The sequence below is a fragment of the Oncorhynchus mykiss genome, chromosome 17 (genome assembly GCF_013265735.2).
Source record: "Oncorhynchus mykiss isolate Arlee chromosome 17, USDA_OmykA_1.1, whole genome shotgun sequence".
NCBI classification, from domain to species: Eukaryota; Metazoa; Chordata; class Actinopteri; order Salmoniformes; family Salmonidae; genus Oncorhynchus; species Oncorhynchus mykiss.
The window spans coordinates 43,368,652-43,396,171 of record NC_048581.1 but is presented as its reverse complement, the minus strand read 5'-3'; the positions used below and the strand labels follow the sequence as shown (position 1 = coordinate 43,396,171).

Sequence of the window (27,520 nt, the reverse complement as noted above, 5' to 3'; positions counted from 1 at the left end):
CTGTCATCAGCTGGCCCTCGCTACATATTCGTCGCCAGACCCACTGGCTCCAGGTCATCTACAAGTCTTTGCTAGGTAATGCTCCGCCTTATCTCAGCTCACTGGTCACCATAACAACACCCACCCGTAGCACGTGCTCCAGCAGGTATATCTCACTGGTCATCCCCAAAGCCAACACCTCTTTGGGCACCTTTCCTACCAGTTCTCTGCTGCCAATGACTGGAACGAATTGCAAAAATCGCTGAAGTTGGAGACTTATATCTCCCTCACAAACTTTAATAAGCATCAGCTATCTGAGCAGCTTACCGATCGCTGCAGCTGTACTCATCCCATCTGTAAATAGCCCATCCAACTACCTACCTCATTCCCATATTGTTTTTATTTACTTTTTTTGTTATTTTGCACACCAGTATTTCTACTTGCACATCATCATTGGCACATCTATCAAGCCAGTGTTAATTTGCTAACTTGTAAGTACTTCGCTACTATGGCCTATTTATTGCCTTACACATCCTTACGCCATTTGCACACACTGTATATCAACTTTTTCTATTGTGTTATTGACTGTACGTTTGTTTATTCCTTTGTAACTCTGTGTTGTTGTTTGTGTCGCACTGCTTTGCTTTATGTTGGCCAGGTCACAGTTGTAAACAAAAACCTGCTCTCAACTGGCCTACCTGGTTAAATAAAGGTGAAATAAAAAAATAAAAAATGGTTAAGAGTGTTGGGATGCAGCCCATACATGTTCTTGGTGCAGTTGCATTAACACGATTCTCTGGATAATAATAAAGCAACAGTCTATAAAGCTAGTCCCTTCTTTCATCCATTACATAGCTACAGTTCCATTGGGTTATTACAGTCTGAAGTCAAACAAGCTAAATCAACATTTATGGAGACAGACACTATGTCTGTGCGACACAAACAACAACACAGAGTTACAAAGGAATAAACAAACGTACAGTCAATAACACAATAGAAAAAGTCGATATACAGTGTGTGCAAATGGCGTAAGGATGTGTAAGGCAATAAATAGGCCATCTGTAACACCCAACAAAATTAAGTTATGATTTATTCCAAAACTAACTAACTTATTATGAAATTCATATCAATTTACTATTCATATTCTGGTCAAAATAGAAGAAAAACACTGCAAATACCGCTGGAACATTTGGTTGGTTATTCTGTTTATGTTATTTTTCGACAACACAGCCCTCAAAACAAATAAGGGGGAGAAAAATATATTAATTCAAAAATAACAAATCATAGTTGTTATGCTGGAAAGTGGATGGTTGATGTTCGTTCTTCCCTGTTCTTGTTGTTTCTTCATTGAACAAAGAGACAGGATGTAGTTTATACCAAAACCTAGCTTGTGGTTAATAACCAATTAGAATTTGTTGCAGTAAAATTGGCCAAATACAAAGGATCCCGTTTCAGGCTTTATTAATGTGTAGATAGTTTGGACCAATGTGAACTTGCCACGTGTAGCTATGAGTCCAAACTGGAACCCCTACACAGATTCTAAACAGATGCTGAACTGAAAAACAACTAGTTGCATTGATCTCTAGTTCTCTGCGTTATAAATGTATCTTTGAGTATTATTACAGAAGGTTTAGGCCTACTGTAGACATGAGCAACATTGTTCTATTTCAATCTTCTGAATATGCTCATTCTGCATTGGATCTGGAAATTTCAACTCCCTACTTGCAGTAAATATCATATTTTAACTTAGCCCCCAGTTTAGTGTGAGCCAGGTGCTTCTCAAACTTCTCATCCATCTGTTTACTTTGGGCTTCACTTAGATGGTTCTTCCAATCTCCAACTTCACCTAGGCAGAAAGGCAAGGGGGGGGGGGGGACAAATCAAAGGCGAAGATCAACTTTTTGGACCTGTGAAAACATCAACAACTGACATCACCAATATCCTTGTATATTAATTTTAAATGTTTTAAACAGCCTTTACTACAACCCTTTTCAGTTGTTGTTTGTTTTGGGTGGTTTCAGTCTCCTCTTCACCAATTGAAATGTTTCCTTGATATTACTAAGGGTGTCCCAAAGGGGTTGATTTTGGCCCTGTACTTTGACTTTTCTATAAATACAAACAACATTGGTTGGTCTGTAGGTAATTGTAACTTCCACTTGTATGTAGATTATTCGGTTGTGCATTCTGTTGACAAGGCTGTCTTGGAGCTACAATCTGCCTTTTTGCTTTGCAGAAAGCCCTTGTTAAACTGAAATTGGTACCTGCAGGTAAAACTAAGCTCTGGTAATTTATGCATTTGTACCTCAGATGGTGCCCACATTTATTGTGTTCCCGCTAAAAATATCTGGGTATCTGGATTGACGAGAAGCTATCTATCAGAAAGCATATTGATGAATTAGTAAAAAAGCAAAGAATTAAAATGGGCTTCCTTCATAGGAGTAGGGCAAGCCTTTCATTAAATAGCAGAAAACAAATCATTCAATCAACATTCACATGGTCCCGTGTGGCTCTGTTGGTATAGCATGCCAGGGTTGTGGGTTTGATTCCTACAAAGGACCAGTATGAACTCACTACTTTCAATTCAGCAGACTGAATTAAAGTATTTCCTTGTTTACCACAGATAACCTACAGTAGCAATTTACTCTACACATTTTATGAATGGAAGCTCATGTTGGTGTACTTATTTTCTCATTTCCAATTAATGTAATCCATGAAGAACTAATACAGTACTGTCATTTCTTATTTAAAAAAATATATCTCTGAACTGTCCACATCTAAAATTGGTATCTAAATCAAGCCAATCATGATTGAGTTAATGTAATCTATGTTTTAATTCAATTATAGTTTAATCAAGGTATTTCAAGTGACAAATTATATTGTAATGTGTCACATTTATATTTTAATCATGTCTACATTTAAGATTAAACGTTTGTATGAATGTTTAATCCTATATTCTTACAATAATCAGTTTAGATCAATTACCTGCCTTGCAATTTCTAATGTTACTTATAGGTCAATATATCATTGGCAAGGATCCATGCCAAATCTTTTTCCTGTAGTCCACAATCATCTCCTTTGTCTTGATCATGTTGAGGGAGAGGTTGTTGTCCTGGCACCACACGGCCAGGTCTCTGACCACCTCCCTATAGGCTGTCTCGTCGTTGTCGGTGAACTTAATAATGTTGTTGGAGCTGTGCCTGGCCATGCAGTCGTGGGTGAACAGGGAGTACAGGAGGGGACTGAGCATGCACGCCTGAGGGGCCCCTGTGTTGAGGATCAGCGTGGCGGATGTGTTGTTACCTACCCTTACCACCTGGGAGGCGGCCCTTCAGGAAGCCCAGGATCCAGTTGCAGAGGGAGGTGTTTAGTCCCAGCGTCCTTAGCTTAGTGATGAACTTTGAGGGCACCATGGTGTTGAATGCTGAGCTGTAGTCAATGAACAGCATTCTCACATAGGGTTTCCTTTTGTCTACGTGAAAAAAGGTCAGTGTGGAATGCAATCGAGATTGCATGATCTGTTAGAGCGGTATGCAAATTGGAGTGGGTCTAGGGTTTCTGGGATAATGGTGTTTACGTGAGCCATGACCAGCCTTTCAAAGCACTTCTTGGCTACAGATTTGAGTGCTACGGGTCGGTGGTCATTTAAGCAGGTTACTTTAGTGTTCTTGGACACAGGCACTATGGTGGTCTCCTTAAAACATGTTGGTATTACAGACTCGGACAGGGAGAGGTTGAAAATGTCAGTGAAGACACTTGCCAGTTGGTCAACGCATGCTCGCAGTACACATCCTGGTAATCCGTCTGGCCCTGCGGCCTTGTGAATGTTGACCTGTTTAAATGTCTTATTCACATTGGCTGCGGAGAGCGTGATCACACAGTCTTCCGGAACAGCTGGTGCTCTCATGCATGGTTCAGTGTTATTTGCCTCGAAGATAGCATAGAAGTAGTTTAGCTCGTCTGGTAGGCTCGTGTCACTGGGCAGCTCTCGGCAGTGCTTCCCTTTGTAGTCTGTAATGGTTTACAAGTCCTGCTGGATTTAAGTTTCCTTGCATTAAAGTCCCCGGCTACTAGGAACGCCGCCTCTGGGTGAGCGTTTTCTTGTTTGCTTATGGGAGAATAAAGCTCATTCAATGCTATCTTAGTCCCAGGCTCCATCTGTGGTGGTATGTAAACAGCTACAAAACAATACAGATGAAAACTCTCTAGGTAGATAGTGTTGTCTACAGCTTATCGTGAGATACTCTACCTCAGGCGAGCAATAGCTTGAGACTTCCTAAGATATCGTGCACCAGCTGTTATTTACAAAAATACATACTCTGCCACCCCTTCTTACCAGACGCCGCTGTTTTATCCTGCCGGGACAGCGTATAACCAGCCAGCTGTATTTTAATAGTGTCATTGTTTAGCCACGACTCCGTGAAGCATAAGATATACAGTTTTGAATGTCCTGTTGGTAGTTTAATCATCCGCGTAGGTCATCAATTTTATTCTCCAAAGATTGCACGTTTGCTAGCAGAATAGAAGGAAGTTGGGGTTTATTCGATTGCCTACGAATTCTACAACTATGTGTGTTAACCTCTCTGAACCACCCATACCGGATCCGGGATAATTGTCATCAGCAACGCTGAATAGCATTGCGCCACAGTCAAATAATATTACTAGAAAATATTCATATTCATGAAATCACAAGTGCAATATTGCAAAACACAGCTTAGCCTTTTGTTAATCCACCTGTCATCTCAGATTTTGAAATGATGCTTTACAGCGAAAGCAATACAAGCGTTTGTGTTAGTTTATCGATCGCTCGACAAAACAATAAGTACACTTAGCATCAGGTAACTTGGTCACGAAAATCAGAAAAGCAATCAAATTAATCATTTTCCTTTCACGATCTTCGGAAGTTTTCACCCACAAGACTCCCAGTTAGACAACTTTTTTTATATCCAAATACCTCCGTTAGTTTGGTGCGTTATGCCCAGGAATCCACCGGAAAGAGCGGTCACGACAACGCAGACAAAAATTCCAAATTATATCCATAATGTCCACAGAAACATGTCAGACATTTTTTCTAATCAATCCTCAGGGTGTTTTTCAAATATCTGTTTGATTATATGTCACCCGGGACAGTTGGCTTTTCACTAGGACCGGGAGTAACAATGGCCGCCTTTCTCTTTTGCGCACAATTCACTCTGAGAGCCCCCACCTATCCACTTACGCAATGTGGTCGTTCACGCTCATTCTTCAAAATAAAAGCCTGAAACTATGTCTGAAGACTGTTGGCACCTTGAGGAAGCGATAGGAAAAGGAATATGGTTGATATCCCTTTAAATGGAGCAATGGGAGGCTATGGAACATGGAGTTTTCAAAATAGAAGCCACTTCCTGGTTTGATTTTTCTCAGGGTTTTGCCTGCAATATCAGTAAACTTCTTTTTTGCCTGTCAAATTCAATGGGTGTTGCACTTTCGTAAATTCATATTTCATCTTCTCTCTGGCACACTCTGAAATCAGAGTAGAAAGCCAAAGTTAATTTATGAATTTATGAACGCATCCGTTAATGAACAGAGCATTTGATCACCCTCACAGCTATCCTCCAATCAAGGATTATGTAAATGTTGGAACCGTTTTTTGTTTGTCCAGTCTTTCAAAAGTTCCTAGCTCATGTCTAAATTCTTAAAGTAAATGCATACTGCATTTCCAACTACTAATTTTGATAATGATTTGATTTTAAGCCTCAAAGTACAACAACTTGACTAGCTAACAAAAAAAATTATGTTTTTGTCTTTGTTATAAATTCTAATTCTATTTTCGCGGCGCCACATGTTGTCATGGAAAACATTAATGGTATTTTCAACAACCAATGAGCAACTCTGCCATAAATCCAGCACATATTGAACATTGAGATGGCCTAAAGGCCAATCTCTTTGTCAATAACAAGGAGTGGCAAAGAGTGGAATTTTAGCTAAAGAGACTGGTACTCAGTCTAGAATGCAGTCAGGTGGCAAGATCGGGCGACCCAACACAATGCACATAATGGGAGTTATCGATCTGTCATTCTCATTGAAAATAAGTCTAAGAAGCGGTAGATCTTTTCTATTTGCGCTATTTCTATACTTCCAGTTTTTACATTTAGTTTTTGCGTCTTTTATTTTCTTTTTTTTTTTACACAAGCTTCAAAAATATGAAAATACAATATGTTAGGTTATGGAAAAGATATTTCACAGCGGTTCAGATGGTACAATGATTCTCTACACAATGACGGCTTGTTTTGTCACATAAACTGAAATTAGGCAAACTATTAGAATTTTAGTAACCAGGAAATCAATAATGAGAGGAATAAAGTAAAGTTTCATCGTGGGGGACAATAATGAGAGGAATAAAGTAAAGTGAATACAATTTATTTGAATTATTATGAACTTACCTTTTCGGAAAAACACATTGCCATGTTTTCCATGGGTGTTCTTGGAACTTTCCTTCATAGCATTGAAGGTGCTCTGCCCTGCAATTGTCTGGACTTGCTCTTCAGTCAATGGGAAATCAAAGAACTTGGATATCTGCTGCACCCCCTGACCTAGATTCTGAAGAATAAACAGAGTGGAGTTTAAACTTGTACATCCAACTTTGTGCATTCCACAACTCTCAAAAAAGCCAGGAGGACATCAATATGATGTAAGACAATGATAAAAGTGAATATTAATGACATATAAATGTACATTACTCAGACATAATTAGGATTGTAAAACTCCCAGTAATTTACCACATCGGTAATGTTGGTAAAAATCCTTAGTGTCGATTGATGCACCCGTGAGTCAATTTAATTAACATAATACAAAAATCTGTCTTAAAATATATATATTTTTTCTTTATCTGTGTCTAGTAGTTAGACCATGTGGTTCAAGAGAGCCTAATTACTGAAAAAATGTAATTTCCAATTATTTCTGGAACTATTTCTGGACTTCTCAGAACTGCCGACTGGTTCGGCCCAAAAACATTTACAGCAAAGATATATTGGCATAGTAAAAGAAAATATAAAGGATATTCCATGCTGAAACCCTCATGGTAAACAACGGTATTCAGTAAATTGATTGGTTATATTTAGGATTATGTTATACAGCTTTGTGAATCAATGATTTTATATTAAAAACGTTTCATTGTATTATTTTTTTTAAATCTGTTAGTTTACTGGTACATTTCAAAAGTTAGGCCTAATATTTTCACGTCTACATCCGCTCCACCTCTCCGGCGCGGTTTACTCATCACTGGCTCTGATTACCATCATTATGCACACCTGGCACCATCGTTACGCGCACCTGCGCCTCATCATGAGACACACCTGGACTCCATCACTTCACTTATTACCTCCCCTATATCTGTCACTCCCTTAGTTCCATTTCCCAGGCAGTATTAGTTATGTGTTTCATGTCCTGATGCTACTCTTGTTTTGTATTGAGCCAGCACACCAGTCCGTTCAGCAGTCTGCCAAGGTCAGCGATGCCAGTTTGTTTCTCCCGGACAAATATGACGGAACCCCATCTAAATGCAGTGGCTACCTACTCCAGTGCTCCCTCTATTTTGCACACCAGATGGGAATTCCCACCACTGAGAGGTCCAAGGTTGCTACGGTTATTTCTCTGCTGACTGGGCGGGTGTGGGCTACGGCAGTCTGGGAGAGAGGTGAGGAGTCGCTGGCTTCATATGAGGGGTTCATGGCTCTGTTCAGAGGTATCGTTGACCATCCACTGGAGGACAGAGAGGGGAGTGAGCGCCTATTTCAACTACGGAAGGATGATCAGACTGCCGAGTAAGCGCTCACCTTCCGGACAGTAGCAGCATTCAGCAGATGGAATGAGCCTGCACTCCATACGCTATTCAGAAGAGGACTGCGTGAGGAAGTCCAGAAGAACTGGCATGTAGAGATGACAGCCTCTCCTTGGTCGCACTCATCACGATGGCCATCCATCTGGCTAACCTACTTCGGGAGCGTTGGTACCCTCATCGCTTCTCTCCCTCCCTCAGTGATGACTCTGTAGCAGAGCCTGAACCGATGGGCTGAGCGACGCAGACGGAAACTGCTGGGGCTCTGTCCTTATTGTGGTCAAGGAGGCCCTCAATTTCAGCAGTGTCCGTTATGTTCCAACTCGGGATCCACAAGAGCAGATGGACAGTCACATGATTTTCCACCTCCTGGGGAAGGTGTGAGTATCCAATCTTCATAATTTTCTGCCAAACCCTTTTCAGTGTTGATCACACTAGCTGGCTGTCCCTCACGTACTGTTTCTACAATGCTAGTGGATTCCGGTGCCGTGGGGAACTTTATTGACCAGACCGTTGCCTCCTCTCTGAACATCACCTCATACCCGCTCTCCTCTCCGTTTCCTGTCCAAGCCCTAAATTGGCCACTAGGATCCAGAACCATCACACACAACTCACCGTAGTCCATTAATCTGACAAACATTCCCTTCATTAGTGCATCAATATTCACTATTTTTGCAACACTATACATAATATGGGTTTTACCTCCTTCATTTGCTCATAAGTGACCATCAATATGTTAGGATTGTCCATTAGTTTCTCCCAGGCGAGGGCATGGTTGAAGTAAGAGCCCCAAGCCACTGTAAAGAATAAATAAAAATAGCATAAGGTGAATCCATTCAGCAGTCATGTACATAATGTTTTTGTAGTGCGCTGTATTGTACCATAACTATAGTGTGATTATCCATTTGTTAGTGCAATACTGTGGAAAGAATTTCATTTTCATTAATTGCATTTATCTGACAGGGATCTGACATCAGTGAAGACTTCTGTACCAGATGTAGCCAGCCAGATGTAGCCAGCTAAAAAAAACATTTACACAGAGCAGCTCAAAGGTTTAAAAACGGAAATGTCTGTAAACATTGTGCTGATTGGCCTTCAGCCACACTCTGGGTTCAAATACATGTGTATTTAGATATTAGTATTTTTGTGGTAAATATAATTATTTATATTTCAAAGTATTTCAAAAATAATTTTTGAAACCTGTCTGCCAACAGCTAGTTTTCAGCTAGTTTTTCAACAAAAATGCATCACTCTTCCTGGGGTGTATATGAACAAGATTTAATTTTGCTAAAACGCTGTCAGTTCCACTTTAATTGTTACTCAAGTGATTTGATATTGTTATAAAAACAGCTTCATTGAGCTTAAGTTGGAATGTGAAGCTAACTGAAGCTAGCTAGCTTTAGAAAATCCCAAATAGATATAGCTAGTTTTGTAGTATATGTCTCAGCACTCAATGTTATTAATGTGCTTGTTGAAAGCCAGACCACTTTAGAACTCTTACATACTCTTATTAGGTGTGCTTGCAAAGCAAAGCACAATTCTAGATTTCTTACTTGCTCATACTGTTATTTGATTTTAGTCAGCTTTAGAGCTAAACAATTTACGTAATTAACAAAAAACGAACCATGTGTCTAGACTGCCCCAACTCGGATTGCTTGAGAAATGCTTTTTATAGCAGTCATACTTTAACTACACTGAACAAAAATGTAAAGTGTTGGTCCTATGTTTCATGTGTTAACATCCCGGTTTGTGAGCATTTCTCCTTTACCAAAAGAATCCATCCACCTGACAGATGTGGCATATCAAGAAGCTAATTAAACAGCATGATCATTACACAGGTGCATCTTGTGCTGGGGACAATAAAAGGCCACACTAAAATGTGCAGTTTTGTCAAACACAATACAATGCCACAGATGTCTCAAGTTTTGAGGCCGTGTGCAATTGGCGTGCTGACTGCAGGAATGTCTACCAGAGCTGTTGCTAGAGAATGTAATATTCATTTGAGGCGGCTTATGAAAAGCTGTAATTTTAAAGAATTTTGCAGTATGTCCAACACGCCACAACCACAGACCAAGTGTATGGCGTTGTGTGGATGAGCAGTTTGCTGATGTCAACGTTGTGAACAGAGTGCCCCATGGTGGCGGTGGAGTTATGGTATGAGCAGGCATAAGCTATGGACAACGAATTGCATTTTATCGATGGCAATTTGAATGTACAGAGATACTGTGAGATCTTGAGAACCATTGTTGTGCCATTCACCCGCCACCATCACCTCATGTTTCAGCATGATAATGCACAGCCCCATGTCCCAAGCATCTATACACAATTCCTGGCAGCTGAAAATGTCCCGTTTTTTCCATGGCCTGCATACTCACCAAACATGTCACCCATTGAGTAACGTTCTCATGTTCAGGCTATCTTCACATTCTTAATAAAGTTTATAAACAGTGGTAATTACCATAAATTAGCATAACACTTAATTAATGGATTCAATGCCAAAAATAAGACCACAGTAGTAGACATTTTAAAAGCTACCACTAACCATTTCAGCTACAAACATTAAAACAATATTACAATTTTCTAAACTTTGTTATAAAGTATTTATGAAAATCTGTCACGTTCGTCATATGAAGGAGACCAAAGTGAAGCGTGGTATGCGTACATTCTTCTTTTATTATTCAAACTAACAAAACAACAAAACGAACGAAACGTGAAGCTAATACGAATAGTGCAGACAGGCAACTAAACATAGCATAAGAACCCACAAACACAAAAGGGAAAATGGCCACCTAAATATAATCCCCAATCAGAGACAACGATAAACAGCTGCCTCTGATTGGGAACCATATCAGGCCACCATAGACATATAAATACCTAGACCTACAAAACCCCTAGACAATACAAAAACTAACATACCCACCCTCGTCACACCTTGACCTAACCAAAATATAAAGAAAACAGAGATATTAAAGTTCAGAGCGTGACACAATCTAGCACCACACCATATTTTCTTCAGGAAATGTACTTTTCTAGTTATTATTATTTGATTTATTTGGCTGGCAATCTTTCCCTCTACCAATTTATTAAACCATAACCAGTCACTGCCATTACTACAGCTACTACTACTACCAGTCACTACCACTATTAAAACTTATTTCACAACCATAAATAATTTAAGACCAGCTAGAAAGCAGACATTTTATTTAAGAAATGTAATTTTCTAGTTGTGCTATTCATTACATCCAGCCTATCCAACATGACACTGCATTTCTTTCAAACAATACGAATGTGTTGAGTTGTTCTTTAAATCGGCAGGTAATCTAGTGGTATGATCATTGGACCTTGTCAGCTCGAATCACCGAGCTGACAAGGTAAACATTTGTTGTTCTGCCCCTGAACAAGAATGTTAACCCTCTGTTCCTAGGCCGTCATTGAAAATAATAATTTGTTCTTATCTGACATGCCTAGTTAAATAAAGGTAAAATAAAATAAATAAAACATCTCACCTTCACCCTCCATGAAGTCTGTGAAAAATGAATCCCAGGATTTGGCATTAGGCAAAACAGGGTTTGTGTTCATGAAGTGGTAGTATGATACGACTGTATCTTTTGGGTTTCGGAACACAACCAGCATCTGAAAGTCAAAGTTACCACAGATAATTGTTATACTATTGGTGCAATAGAGTTGTAAAGTTTGATATAAAACCACAACATATTTCAGATGAACATGGACAGAATATTTTCAGGCATTTCACAGGAAAAATATTTTGCAGTGAACATGTTGGTTAGTTAGTTGCCTACAATAGCAGATGACTAACATTATTAGCTTACTTATCTACCGCAAGTGCAGTCACTTGGAATCTGCATCCTAAGATGGAATCCGCAGTAGGGGAAAACAGCCACTGTCCGCCCCACCGAGGTGAGGAGCATTGTGTAACATGCAGTACATATTTTCTGTTCTATCACGTGTGCAATGATGTTCGGGAAAAAATATACACTGCTCAAAAAAATAAAGAGAACACTAAAATAACACATCCTAGATCTGAATGAATGAAATATTCTTATTAAATACTTTTTTCTTTACGTAGTTGAATGTGCTGACAACAAAGTCACATAAAAATGATCAATGGAAATCAAATTTATCAACCCATGGAGGTCTGGATTTGGAGTCACACTCAAAATTAAAGTGGAAAACCACACTACAGGCTGATACAACTTTGATGTAATGTCCTTAAAACAAGTCAAAATGAGGCTCAGTAGTGTGTGTGGCCTCCACGTGCCTGTATGACCTCCCTACAACGCCTGGGCATGCTCCTGATGAGGTCGCGGATGGTCTCCTGAGGGATCTCCTCCCAGACCTGGACTAAAGCATCCGCCAACTCCTGGACAGTCTGTGGTGCAACGTGGCGTTGGTGGATGGAGCGAGACATGATGTCCCAGATGTGCTCAATTGGATTCAGGTCTGGGGAACGGGCGGGCCAGTCCATAGCATCAATTCCTTCCTCTTGCAGGAACTGCTGACACACTCCAGCCACATGAGGTCTAGCATTGTCTTGCATTAGGAGGAACCCAGGGCCAACCGCACCAGCATATGGTCTCACAAGGGGTCTGAGGATCTCATCTCAGTACCTAATGTCAGTCAGGCTACCTCTGGCGAGCACATGGAGGGCTGTGCAGCCCCCCAAAGAAATGCCACCCCACACCAGGACTGACCCACCGCCAAAACGGTCATGCTGGAGGATGTTACAGGCAGCAGAACGTTCTCCACGGCGTCTCCAGACTCTGTCACGTCTGTCACATGTGCTCAGTGTGAACCTGCTTTCATCTGTGAAGAGCACAGGGCGCCAGTGGCGATTTTGCCAATCTTGGTGTTCTCTGGCAAATGCCAAACGTCCTGCACGGTGTTGGGCTGTAAGCACAACCCCAACCTGTGGACGTCGGGCCCCCATACCACCCTCATGGAGTCTGTTTCTGACCGTTTGAGCAGACACATGCACATTTGTGGCCTGCTGGAGGTCATTTTGCAGGGCTCTGGCAGTGCTCCTCCTGCTCCTCCTTGCACAAAGGCGGAGGTAGCGGTCCTGCTGCTGGGTTGTTGCCCTTCTACGCCCTCCTCCACGTCTCCTGATGTACTGGCCTGTCTCCTGGTAGCGCTTCCATGCTCTGGACACAACGCTGACAGACACAGCAAACCTTCTTGCCACAGCTCTCATTGATGTGCCATCCTGGATGAGCTGCACTACGTGAGCCACTTGTGTGGGTTGTAGACTCCGTCTCATGCTACCACTAGAGTGAAAGCACCGCCAGCATTCAAAAGTGACCAGAACATCAGCCAGGAAGCATAGGAACTGAGAAGTGGTCTGTGGTCCCCACCTGCAGAACCACTCCTTTATTGGGGGTGTCTTGCTAATTGCCTATAATTTCCACCTGTTGCCTATTCCATTTGCACAACAGCATGTGACATTTATGGTCAATCAGTGTTGCTTCCTAAGTGGACAGTTTGATTTCACAGAAGTGTGATTGACTTGGAGTTACATTGTGTTGTTTAAGTGTTCCCTTTATTTTTTGAGCAGTGTATATATATTGTTTTTGCAGGAACTTCTTTGTTGTTGTAATATCGCAAATGGAAATGGCAGTTTCACCATTAAGGATTCCAGCTTTAACCTACAAATATGTGTTTAATTATGAAGTCCAACACTCATAATACAAAAGTGCCACAGTGTCTCCTAACCCCTCCTGTCTCAACCTCCAGTATTTATGCTGCAGTAGTTTGTGTCGGGGGGCTAGGGTCAGTTTGTTATATCTGGAGTACTTCTCCTGTCCTATTCGGTGTCCTGTGTGAATCTAAGTGTGCGTTCTCTAATTCTCTCCTTCTCTCTTTCTTTCTCTCTCTCGGAGGACCTGAGCCCTAGGACCATGCCCCAGGACTACCTGACATGATGACTCCTTGCTGTCCCCAGTCCACCTGACCGTGCTGCTGCTCCAGTTTCAACTGTTCTGCCTTATTATTATTCGACCATGCTGGTCATTTATGAACATTTGAACATCTTGGGCATGTTATGTTATAATATATATAGCCTGATGTGCTGGATTTATTCCACATTACTTTGAAGTATTTATTTTACACATTTCAGGATCATTTGCATATTTTTAGGAATGCTCACTCTACCTTCCAAACTTTTATTTATTCTAGAATTGAGATAAATTGCTCTATAATTCCAACGCAAGACTTCAATTTCAATTGAAAGTGTCAACAGGATGTTTAATTGACATCTGTATTGGAATACGAGGAATACAATAGTTCAAATGAAAATGTGTCATTCATTCTACGCAGGGGCCAACTTTGGTTTTAGACGTAGGGGGAAGATATATTTTTTAATCCAGACGCATAAACACTCAACAGCCTAACCGACCGCTTGTAGGTGTCCGCATGGGCCTAAAGCACACCATTGCCTAATTTTGTATCACATTCCAATGATAAAACTGGAGGGGTGGGCAAAAATGCATTTTCAGAATGTGGGGGGTCCCCGACAGTCTCTGAGATACTTATTTATACTTAAAAAATATATATATATATTTATGAAGTACTGGGATATCATTTGTTTGTGTATTTGAATTCATCCCCCCTCTCCAGTGGAAGTTGCACCCCTGATTCTACACATCACAATACATTAATTAAACAAATTTGACATATTTCATAATTCCAAATACTATGAACCACACTATGTGTGGTTCAAACATTTAATTTTAAAACTCATTATCCTATTAAAGGCCCAGTGCAGCCATTTTAATCTCAATTTCAAATCATTTCTGGGTAACAATGAATGTATTTACTGTAACAGTTTTCCATAAAAAAATACAAATAAAAAAATATATTTCTCAAGCAAGAATTTTGCCCAAGACTGTCTGGGTGGGGTCTGAGTAATGTGGGGGAGGGCACCTAAGCAGTCCATTACCATAGGTTGTGTTCAGCTGTTCAGATGTTGCATGCATCAACCAATGGTTGCATGCCACATCATCATCTGTGCCATCGGGTACCAGATTGCTATAACATATGATGTGGTAAAATACCTATCCAGGCATTTGTAATATATGGCATGCTTCCGCAACGTCTGAGCAGAGGAACACGACTGTTGTGTGGATCAATCCACTAGACAGGAGGGGCCTAATGAGAGGGATATGTAACCTGAAAACTAGCTGTTATTGGTAGAGGAGTTTAGAACTCTTTGTAATTGGTCTATAAAAGTTTGGACACCTACTCATTCAAGGGATTTTCTTTATTTTTACTATTTTCTACAATGTAGAATAATAGTGAAGACAAACTGTGAAACAGCACATTTGGAATCATGTAGTAACTAAAAAAGTGTTAAACAAATCAAACTATATTTTATATTTGAGATTCTTCAAAGTAGCCATCCTTTGCCCTGATGACAGCTTTACACACTCGGCATTCTCTAAACCAGTTTCATGAGCTAGTCACCTGGAATCTATTTCAATGAACAAGTGTGCTTTGTTAAGTTCATTTGTGGAATTTCTTTCCTTCTTAATGTGTTTGAGCCAATCAATTGTTGTGACAAGGGAGGGGTGGTAGCCCTATTTTGTAAAATACCAATTCCTTATTATGGCAAGAACAGCTCAAACAAGCAAAGAGAAACAACAGTCCATCATTACCTCAAGACATGAAGGTCAGTCAATCTGGGAAATTTCAGGAATTTTGAACGTTTCTTCAAGTGCAGTCGCAAAAACCATATACGCGCTGATGAAACTGGCTCTCATAAGGACCGCCACAGGAATGGAGACCCAGAATAACCTCTGCTGTAGAGGATGAGTTCATTTGAGTTACCAGCCTCAGAAATTAAACCCAAATAAATACTTCAGAGTTCAAGTAACAGACACATCAACATCAACTGTTCAGAGGAGACTGCGTGAATCAGGCCTTAATGGTCGAATTGCTGAAAAGAAACCACTACTAAAAGGACACCAATAAGAAGAGACTTGAAACACGAGCAATGGACATTAGACCGGTGGAAATCTGTCCTTTGGTCTGATGAGTCCAAATTTGAGATTAATGGTTCCAACGGCCATGTCTTTGTGAGATGCAGAGTAGGTGAACGGATTATCTCTGCATGTGTAGTTCCCACCGTGAAGTATGGAGGAGGAGGTGTGATGGTGTAGGGGTGCTTTGCGGGTGACATAGCCAATGAATTATTTAGAATTCAAGGCACACTTAACCAGCATGGCTACCACAGCCTTCTGCAGCAATACGCCATCACATCTGGTTTGTGCTTAGTGGGACTATCATTTGTTTTTCAACAGGATAATGACCCAACACACCGCCAGGCTGTGTAAGGGCTATTTTACCAATAATGAGAGCGATGGAGTGCTGCATCAGATGACCTGGCCTCCACAATCACCAGACCTAAACCAATTGAGATGATTTGGGATGAGTTGGACTCTTGGAAAAGCATTCCAGGTGAAGCTTCTACCCCCAAGCTATAAGACTGATGAGCAATTAATCAAATGGCTACCCGGACTATTAACATTGACCCCCCCCCTTTGATTTTGCGGATTACCGGGGCGTATACTCAAAGCATGCGTGTACCGACTGTCAAGGGTCTTCACTGACATTTTCAACCTCTCCCTGACCAAGTCTGTAATACCTACATGTTTCAAGTAGACCACCATAGTCCCTGTGCCCAAGGAAGTGAAGGTAACCTGCCTAAATGATTTCTGCCCCGTGGCACTCAAGTTGGTAGACATAAAGTGCTTTGAAAGGCTGGTCATGGCTCACATCAACAGCATCCTCTCGGACACTCTAGACCAAGGCTGCCCAACACTCTTCCAGGAGATCTACCCTCCTGTGGCTTCAGTCCTACCCTAATTTAAATTAACATCTGATTATACTAATTAGCTGCTCAACAAGACCTTAACTAGCTTAATCAGATATGCTAAACTAGGGTTGGACTGAAAACCTAGTAGATCTCCAGGAAGAGGGTTGGGCAGCCCTGCCCCAGACCCACTCCAATTCGCATACCACCCCAACAGATCCACAGGTGACGGAATCTCAATCGCACTCCACATTGCCCTTTCTCACCTGGACAAAAGGAACATCTATGTGAGAATTCTGTTCATTGACTACAGCTCAGCTTTCAACACCATAGTGCCCACGAAGCTCATCACTTTGGACTCTGGGACTAAACACTTCCCTCTGCAACTGGATCCTGGACTTCCTGATGGGCCGCCCCCAGGTGGTGAGAGTAGGCAACAACACGTCTGTATTCCCTTTACACACACAACAGCGTTGCCAAACACGACTCCAACACCATCAAGTTTGCTGATGACACAACAGTGGTCACCGACAGCGATGAGACGGCCTATAGGGAGGGGGTCCGATAACTGGCAATGTGGTGCCAGGACAACAACCTCTCCCTCAATGTGAGCATGACAAAGGAGCTGCTCGTGGACTACAGGAAAAGGCGGGCCGAACAGGCCCCCATTAACATTGATGGGGCTGTAGTGGAGCTGCTCGAGAGTTTCATGTTCCTTGTTGTCCACATTACCAACAAACTATCATGGTCCAAACATACCAAGACAGTCATGAAGAGGGCACGACAAAACCTTTTCCCCCTCAGGAGACTGAAAAGATTTGGCATGGGTCCCCAGATCCTCAAAAAGTTCTACAGTTGTATCATCGAGAGCATCCTGACCGGTTGTATCACTGCATGGTATGGCAACTGCTCGTCATCTGACCGTAATGTGCTACAGAGGGTAGTGCGAACGGCCCAGTAAATCACTGGGGCCAAGCTTCCTGCCATCCAGGACATATCTAATAGGTGGTGCCACATGAAAGCCCCCCCCCCCCCACCCCCTCAACTAACCTGTACCTCCACACACTGACTCGGTACCAGTGCCCCCTTGTATATAGCCTCACTATTGTTATTCTTATTGTGTTACTTTTAATTATTACTTTTTATTTTAGTCTACTTGGCAAATATTTTCTTAACTCTTCTTGAACTGCATTGTTAGGGCATGTAAGTAGGCATTCCACAGTTAAGTCTACACTTGTTGTATAATCGGCGCACGTTACAAATAAAGTTTGATTTGATATAGCCTCATTATTGTGATGTAATTTCATTGTGTTACTTTTAATTTTTTACTTTAGTTTATTTAGTAAATATTTTCTTAGCACCATTTCTTGAACTATATTGTTATTGATGCTTACCCATCCCTTTAGCGGGATAATTGTCATCAACAACCGCTAAATATTAAAATAATATTACAAAAAATATTTATATTCATGAAATCACAAGTGCAATATAGCAAAACACAGCTTAGCCTTTTGTTAATCCACCTGTCGTGTCAGATTTTGAAAATATGCTTTACAGCGAAAGCAATCCAAGCGTTTGTAAGTTTATTGATCGCTCGACAAAACATTATGTACACCTAGCATCAAGTAGCTTGGTCACGAAAATCAAAAAGCAATCAAATGAATCGTTTACCTTTGATGATCTTCGGATGTTTTCACTCACAAGATTCCCAGTTACTCAATAAATGCTCCTTTTGTTCCATAAATATTATTTTTATATCCAAAATACCTCCGTTTGTTTGGCGCGTTATGTTCAGAAATCCACAGGAAAGAACGGTCACGACAACGCAGACAAATTTCAAATAGTATCCGTAATGTCCACAGAAACATGTCAAACGTTTTTATAATCAACCCCCATGTTGTTTTTAAAATATATAATCGATAATATATCAACTGCAACTGTCTTTCTCAGTAGGAGAGGGGAAGGTAATGGCTGCCCAAACTCTGTTGCGCCAAGCAAAATGCTGCTGGCACCCGGCCATACAATGACGCGATGTTGTCTTTCTCGCTCATTTTTCAAAATAAAAGCCGGAAACTATATCTAAAGACAGTTGACATCTTGAGGAAGCGATAGGAAAAGGAATCTGGTTGATATCCCTTTAAATGGAGCAATGGCAGGCTATGGAACATGGAGTTTTCAAAATAGATGCCACTTCCTGGTTTGATTTTCCTCAGGGTTTCACCTGCAATATCAGTTCTGTTATACTCACAGACAATATTTTGACAGTTTTGAGTGTTTTCTATCCTAATCTGTAAATTATATGCATATTCTAGCATCTGGTCCTGAGAAATAGGCTGTTTACTTTGGGAACATTATTTTTTCCCCCTAGCTTCAAGAGGTTGGGCTTGTAAGTAAGTGGTTCACAGTAAGGGCTACACCTGAGAAAATGACAAGAGTGTGCAAAGCTGTCATCAAGGCAAAGGGTGGTTACTTTGAAGATTCTAAAATATAAAGTATATTTTGATATGTTTAACACTTCTTTGGTTACTACATGATTCCATATGTGTTATTTCATAGTTTTGATGTCTTCACTATTATTCTACAATGTAGAAAATAGTAAAAATAAAGAAAAACCCTTGAATGAATTTGGCAATACATCCATCCTGCTTCACAAACACAGACCACGTGTAACCACCCCAGGCCAGGACCTCCACATGTGGCATCTTCACCTGCGGGATCATCTGAGACCAGCCACCCGGACAGCTGATGAAACTGATTTGCATTTCTGTCTGTACTAAAGCCCTTTTGTGGGGAAAAATTCATTCTAATTGGCTTGGCCTGGCTCTCAAGTGGGTGGGCATATGCCATCCCAGGCCCACCCATGGTTGCTCCCCTGCAGAGAAATACATGTGAAATCCATAGATTAGGGCCTAATGATTTTATTTCAGTTGACTGATTTCCTTATATGAACTGTAGCTCGGTAAAAATCATTGAAATTGTTGCATGTTGCATTTTTGTTCAGTATAATTACAAAATGATAAAAAATATGAATAATATTCCATTCCATTGTCTGCAGGAAAAGGCTACGTACCTTACTGCGATTGTTTTCAATTAAAATGGTCAAAAAGTGACAAAATAGCTTCTTAGTAAAGAACAATCTGGGAGTGGTCTGAGCGAGAGGCGTTATTGGACAAGTCTAATGGGAAGAATATGTAGTGGAAGAAAGAGAGAAGGTGATACTCGCAACTGGCGACTTACTGGCGTGGGAGCACAACGTGATGACTCAATCACAGTTTATGACATTGTTTGAATGGCAGACCATTTGTAGGCTATCACAGTGATCAAACACATCTTATCTGTGGCTTTCTCCGGGAAGGGACGTTCCCCCAGAACCCTGGGAGCATGGACACCATTAGCGATGTGAAGACGAAAATGATGAAAATGTAATGAATGTTTCTGCTTGAATTAAATTTATGTTTGGATTACTTCAAGAGTTTATAAAGAGCTATACATTTTGCCATGTTGTACTGTATGTTTATTGTACTGTAAGTTCTATGCATTTATTGTTACAGGGAAACAGTGTTATTTTATTTGTCGGACGGTGGATAGTTCAAAGAGGATCGACACAGGGGTCCGTTCCTGTCATTTGAATTGGAATGATTAGATTATAATCTGGTTGTGTTTTCCTGTCTTTTGTTTTTACTAGCAAAGTGCAAATAAACTCAGCCAAAAAATAAATGTCCTCTCACTTTCAACTGCGTTCATGTTCAGCAAACTTTCCATGTGTGAACATTTGTATGAACATAACAAGATTCATCAACTGAGACAAAAACTGAACAAGTTCCACAGACACGTGACTAACAGAAATGGAATAATGCGTCCTTGAACAAAGGGCATCTTTAGTGTCAAAAGTTTTTATAACTGTGACCTTAATTGCCTACCGTCTGTAAACTGTTTGTGTCTTAACGACCGTTCCACAGGTGCATGTTCAATAATTGTTTATGATCAATTGAAAAATCATGGGAAACAGTGTTTCAACCCTTTACACTGAAGATCTGTGAAGTTATTTGGATTTTTATGAATTCTCTCTGGAAGACAGGGTCCTGAAAAAGGGCCATTTTTTTTTGCTGAGTTTAAATGCTAATTCATGTTGGGGGCGAGTTTCTGCTTGAATTTGGTTAAAAGGGAAGCAGTGCATTGTTTTATACTTTGAGAACTTGCTACCACGCTCCTGTGTGTACCACACACAACGTTTATCCTCTTAGAGATTATTCTGAACTGAAGACACATTACATGATACTGTGACAAGAGCCAAAAAGAATCTGCCCACTCCATCAAGAAATGGGGACAACAACACAGGGCATCCATGGGACCTCCTGGAACCATGGACCACACCTGCAGAAACTGGACAACAGGGGGAAGCAGAGGAGATACCTATCATAGACTTCTCCCAGCTGACGCTTGACACGGCACATACGCCACCTCCAGTGGTAGAAACAACCAGCTGGTATCATCGAGTAGAATCAGCCAACAGTAACACGGAAGCAGCAATGTGGGAGTTCGTATTGCATGACCTAGATTTGGAATAGGAAGCTTCTGTTTAGACACAGGTCTAAGATTACATAATAGTGGTCTACCGTTTAGACACAGGTCTAAGAGTACGTAATAGTGGTCTACCGTTTAGACACAGCTCCAGAAACTTGCGAACTTCCCCTGTAAAAAGGTATATAAAGAGAGCAGAGATCATGAGAGAGCCATGATCCTCACTGACATATGAGACAGACTTCATATGGAGAATCATCATAGGTAAATTTACTATTGCCCTATACGCTTTTTGTTAGACTAGAACAATGTTTGAGAAATTGATAATTTTGCCAAAGTACTTATTGGATCACTATCTGAAGCTACCTGGTTGAACTTTGTGAACCCGAAACTGAGTCTCTGAAACACAGGGGTCTAGACACCTCTTGATCACAGACAAAGCGGCAATCACACAGTGATACATCATGACCAGAAGTGATTAGCAATACAAGGAAACAGCCAAATACCAGTTACAATATATTGAGTCTATACACAGAGTTGGAAGTGTATTAAGATATTGGAATTCGGAATCTAGCATTATTGCTGGGAAAATACCAATTATAGGAAAGTGACCAAGGGGCTGAGCATTTAAGGTAATTGAGCTCTTTTTGCTATTTTAGTCAATATTGTTAGAAGTGTTAACGCATTTAAAGTTTTGCAATATTATCTGGCATAGCTTAAAGCAATAAGGATTGATTGAGCATTATTGTTGCATTAAGAAACTGTATAACCATTGAATTGTAATAATGTGTATAAGACAAAAACAAAGTGACTTAATAAAAGCTTGAAACTTTGACAACTAGGCCAGATTAACGATCTGGAGAGCAAACGCCTTTGACACTCTCACTGAACAGAAAGTGACCCTGGTTATAGGTGAAAGTGATTGCACTAAAGAATATTTTATTGTGTGGACAATAATATATTTTTAGGAGAGTCAAAACATATACCAATACTAGTTTCCAAGTGACTACTAGCTGACGAGCATAATAACTAATAGACTAAGTTATTAGGTATTGATATATACATAGGTAAAGAAACTTAAAAGTAAGGAAATATAGGAGGAATCCATAACACTTAGAATATTTAAATAGGCGTATATCTATCCAAGACCTCATACTAGACCGGAAAATAAGGGAGTGACAACGTGAACGAGGGAACAAACTAAACTCACGCGAAGGGCCATTACGAATAAATAGAAGGGTTGGTAGGGCCGCACGGCTAGGCCCTTGTTATACCGAAGTAACTAAAATCCTAAAGTACTCTGCCCAGCCAGAGGACGGGGTAGAGGCTTTTGCTGCAGGTATTGGGCAAAAGTCAGCACCGTGACAATACATTACAGAATAACACAGACATGCTAAGATGCATCATGTATTTCATGTGCAATGTAATTGTTTGAGTGTCAATTATTTTGGGACTAATAAATTATATTAGCGGAATTTAGTAAATGCATCAGTTTTACAGAGTCATTATTCAATTGACTATACGTTTATCATTTAGTAGGTCTATTGGTAGTTGTCTATATGCTTGCCTCAATAAAATAATGCTAGAACATTGGTCGGCAGAATTAGCTATTTGTATCTAGTCTCTTAATAATTGCATTAAGGTGCAAGTTAGACACATTCATGTTCACAATCATACTGAGTGGTGATACAAGGTTCGCTACCTTGACTAGATTCCTCCAGAGACAGACAAGGCCTGTTGCATTTATTCACACAATATTCAGATTGATGAATGCAGTTTATTGTCACAATGCCTTCCGAAAGTATTCAAGTATTCCACATTTTGTTACGTTACAGCCTTATTCTAAAATGTATGAAATAAAACATTTTTTTCTCAACAATCTACACACAATACCCCATAATGACAAAGTGATTACAGGTTTTTGAATTTGAGCAAATTTACATATATTCAGACACTCTGCTATGAGACTCGAAATTGAGCTCAGGTGCATCCTGTTTCCATTGCTCATCCTTGAGATGTTTCTACAACTTGATTGGAGTCCACTTGTGGTAAATTCAATTCATTCGACATGATTTGTTAAGGCACACAACTATCTTTAAAAGGTCCCACAGTTGACAGTGCATGTCAGAGCAAATACCAAGCCATGAGGTCGAACGAATTGTCCGTAGAGCTCCGAGACAGTATTGTGTCGAGGCACAGATATGGGGAAGGGTACCAAAACATTTCTGCAGCATTAAAGGTCCTCAAGAACACAGTTGCCTCCATCATTCTTAAATGGAAGACGTTTGGAATCAGCAAGACTCTTCCTAGAGCTGGCCGACTGGCCAAACTGAGCAATCGGGGGAGAAGGAACTTGGTCAGGGAGGTGACCAAGAACCCGATGGTCACTCTGACAGAGCTCTAGAGTTCCTCTGTGGAGATGGGAGAACTTACCAGAAGGACAACCATCTCTGCAGCACTCCACCAATCAGGCCTTTATGGTAGAGTGACCAGACGGAAGCCACTCCTCAGTAAAAGGCACATGATAGCCCACTTGGAGTTTGCCAAAAGGCACCTAAAGGCTCTCAGACCATGAGAAACAAGATTCTCTGGTGTGATGAAACCAAGATTGAACTCTTTAGCCAGAATGCCAAGCATCACATCTGGAGGAAACCAGACACCATCCATACGGTGAAGCATGGTGGTGGCAGCATCATGCTGTGGGGATATTTTTCAGCGGCAGGGACTTGGAGACTAGCCAGGATTGAGGGAAAGATGAACAGAGCAAAGTACAGAGAGATCCTTGATGAAAACCTGCTCCAGAAAAAAACAGGACCTCAGACTGTGGCGAAGGTTCACCTTCCAACAGGATAAAGACCATAAGTACACAGCCAAGAGACCGCAGGAGTTGCTTCGAAGACAAGTCTCTGAATGGCCTTGAGTGGCCCAGCCAGACCCCGTACTTGAACCTGATCGAACATCTCTGGAGAGACCTGAAAATTGCTGTGCAGCGACGCTCCCCATCTAACCTGACAGAACTTGAGAGGATCTGCAGAGAAGAATGTGAGAAACTCCCCAAATACAGGTGTGCCAAGCTTGTAGCGTCATACCCAAGAAGGCCCGAGTCTGTAATCGCTGCCAAAAGTGCTTCAACAAAGTACTGAGTAAATTAACAAACATTTCTAAAAAACAGCTTTTCTTTAGCATTATGGGGTGTTGTGTGTAGAGTGATGAGGTGAATAAAACAATACAATACATTTTAGAATAAGGTTGTAACGTAAACAAAATGTGGAAAAAGTTAAGGGGTCTGAATACTTTCCGAATGCACTGTATATACATATATATTGATAGCTGTGGATTAATTTACTTATATTGATGCCTTTTATAAAAATATTTAACGCTCAAGAAGTAAGACATGTCGCCAAAAGTTTAAAAATTCTTATTTGAACTAGCATGCTGGAGCGTGCCTACTTGAGCCGAGGACCCACAGGACTAAGAACCCACTTGATACAGGCCGTTTTATGCGTTTTATATTAGATTTCGTAGTTTTTTATCTGAACGTCGCCAGCCAGTACTTTCTGAAAAACGTAAATAAAAATACAAATGGCAAGCTGTCGAAAGAGAGGCATTGCACAGCTGCTGGGAGTTGTAGTTCATGTGTGTAGTTGAAATTAAACAGTTGAAACTTTTCGGCTCTGTGCTTCTTCTTGGCCATCAAACACATTGAAAAAGTAAATTCACCCATAAATATAAGTATACATTTTATATCTTAAATTACTGCGTTTTCATTGACGATACAAATTTGAGGCTGATTCATAGTCTACAAAAAGATACTGAGGTGAAATTGATGTCACTTTCATATCGTATTCATTTCCTGTTATTCAAAAAAGAAAAATAAACATTCCCAGACTGCATTAGATTGAGCACTCCACAATGGAAGGGAGGCTAGATTCAAGTTATTGTGACATGTTCTTTAGTAAAGTTATTAACACTGACCTTTGTTTTCTTCGCAATAAAAGTGCCAGGGATGTTATCAGGGTGCAAATGTGTGCCCAGTAACCGCGGAGAGGGCATTTCTCCCACCACCTTGAAAATAAACAGAGGGAAAGGACAAAGGTTTTAGGAGCTTATCATATGGCATACCAAAATGCAGCAGAAAACCACAAGGTACATAATTTGTAACAAATTACATGAAAATAAATGGTCATTTAGCAGCCAATCTTATCCAGAGCAACTTACAGGAGCAATTAGGGTTAAGTGCCTTGCTCAGGGTCACATTGATAGATTCTTCACCTTGTAGGCTTGGTGATTCGAACCAGCGATCCTTTGGTTACTGAACCAATGCTCTTAACCAGCGGCAGAATGATAACAATCAAAAGGCAGGAGCATGAGAAATACAAAAATAAAATGTTTGATTTGACTTGCCTAGTTAAATAAAAATTCCTTTGAACAGGTCAATTACAAATAGTTTGAAATGCACTAAAGGCACTAGCGCATCCTATTGTAGGTTATTCTGAAAATGTTCAGTGTGTGTGGCGGGTAAAAACTAAAGGCTGATTTACCTTAATCGGTAGCGACAAAAGTAAATTCAAGAATTAACAATTCCAGTGAGCGATTAATAAAACATTTAAAAATACCTTTTGGGTATGTCTATTAGGCAGAGTTTTTACATCACATTTAATTTAAAGATCTGTCAGTGTCATTGAAAGCAAGTCTGATAAAGAGAGGGATTTTGATTGACTAGGTATGGACTTAGTTCTGTTATTGGAAACTGTTACAGTATACATACCTTCTGCATGTCCGGAGAGAAAAACTCCATCAGTGGAGGTATTTGAGACAGTTCTTGTTGCCCAGAGGCTGCAGCCATGATTTTGCGTAGCACAGCAACCATCCAGTTGAACCCTGGAAAAGCACACTAAATTAGAGCTTTGCTGGCAAAAGCAGTATAGGACAGACTATACAATTTACACAAAAGTGTGTGTACAATGTGAGCCTGTGTCCAATGTAGTATATGTTTTTAAGGCTAACTAAATCGTTTGAGTATCTTCATGGGTGGCAGTTGGGACACATTGATTCTGCAAAGAATGCTCATGATGTGGTTTCAGGAGACATATTCCAATGCACATGCTCCTGTGGGCTCTTGATCCATTTGTTAATATTCAACAACCAACTGCTGGCTTCTTAGATCTAGAAGGATTTTGTATTAAGTCCTATACACATGTTGTCATGCCCAGTACTATATAACAGCAGTACTGTGTCCGGCACTTTATTTGAAGGCAAAAGATATTTCCACTATCTAATCCAGTTCACACTAACTACCACAACAGCAGGGATGGTTTCACTTACCACATTTTGGGTAGGCCACCAGTAAAATGTCATTGGGTCTGCCCTCCAGCTCCTTCAGGCCTTTAAGATTTTCTAGGGGACTCATGATTGTAGAGTAGAGGATCCCCTCGTGCAAGTACAGCTTATTCTCATCCTTCACATTCTTTGCCTTGTCCATTTTGGACATGCCTTGCGAAGACATTGGTTTGCTCATTTTGTATCCTGGTGACTTAATGACAGCCTATTTATGTATTCAGTCCACAATGGAGCAGCAAAAAAAAGGTGTTAGTATTTGTTTTCCCAGCCCATACAGTAAAACAGGACTTTCCAGTTCTCTGGCGTGATATTGTTGAAGGGAGGGACTACGCACAGTGACCTATGCACAGTGACTGATTTGGAGAGAGTCACTTGCTCATAAAATGGGTGAGAGTTCAACTCCAGTCAAGGTTAGATTTGTCTCAGTAAATTGGAATACTCTTGAAAGAAAAAGAAACACAGGACAACACACGTGGAATGTTAATGACGTACACACTAACACTGACTTACACTCATACTTGCTCTTACTCAAACAATGCATCAATGCTCAGCCAACTCAAACATGCAAATAGCGTTGTCACTGTGACTACACTCTCTCTTGTTGAGGGTTATCTAAGTTTAAGCATATGGAGGTGTGCCCGTTGAAAGAGATTTTCAAAGATTACATTCCATTTTCCAGTCACAAATGTATGAAGCTTGTATCCTTCACATAACTACATCAGCTTGACAAAGCTTGTTCAATGCCAGATTCAAAAGATACTTAAAACATAAAAGTGTTTTCCATTCAAAATGTCTTCCTATTAAAAGGTCCTATGCCTAACTTTGCTTTCCTCTTGAGAAAACTAGGCGAGTTGCAGCAACATAAACAACTCTACCCCCTCCCCCTCATCCTATTTGACGTAATGGCTATGGGATCTTGTGGAAGCCAGCGGAGAGCATGCACCTAGATTATTTTACTTTCCGTTTGGTCGACCAGCCTCAAACAGCTGAAAATGTTATATTTGAGATGCACATTTTAGATGATTCTCTACCCTCTCAAC

At 40.6% G+C, this 27,520-nt stretch overlaps 1 protein-coding gene across 1 annotated transcript; it reads right to left on the bottom strand.

The window, feature by feature from the left end:
- Positions 1–1,167: 1,167 nt before the first annotated feature.
- Positions 1,168–26,782, bottom strand: LOC110493838 (sulfotransferase 6B1). The gene is made up of 7 exons (XM_021568346.2): positions 26,466–26,782; positions 25,909–26,021; positions 25,116–25,205; positions 11,299–11,425; positions 8,495–8,589; positions 6,399–6,555; positions 1,168–1,825 (listed from the first exon to the last, which is right to left on the bottom strand). Exons 1-7 carry the CDS (start codon positions 26,656–26,658, stop codon positions 1,698–1,700), a joined length of 903 nt encoding a protein of 300 aa, XP_021424021.2. The 5' UTR covers positions 26,659–26,782; the 3' UTR covers positions 1,168–1,697.
- Positions 26,783–27,520: the final 738 nt, after the last annotated feature.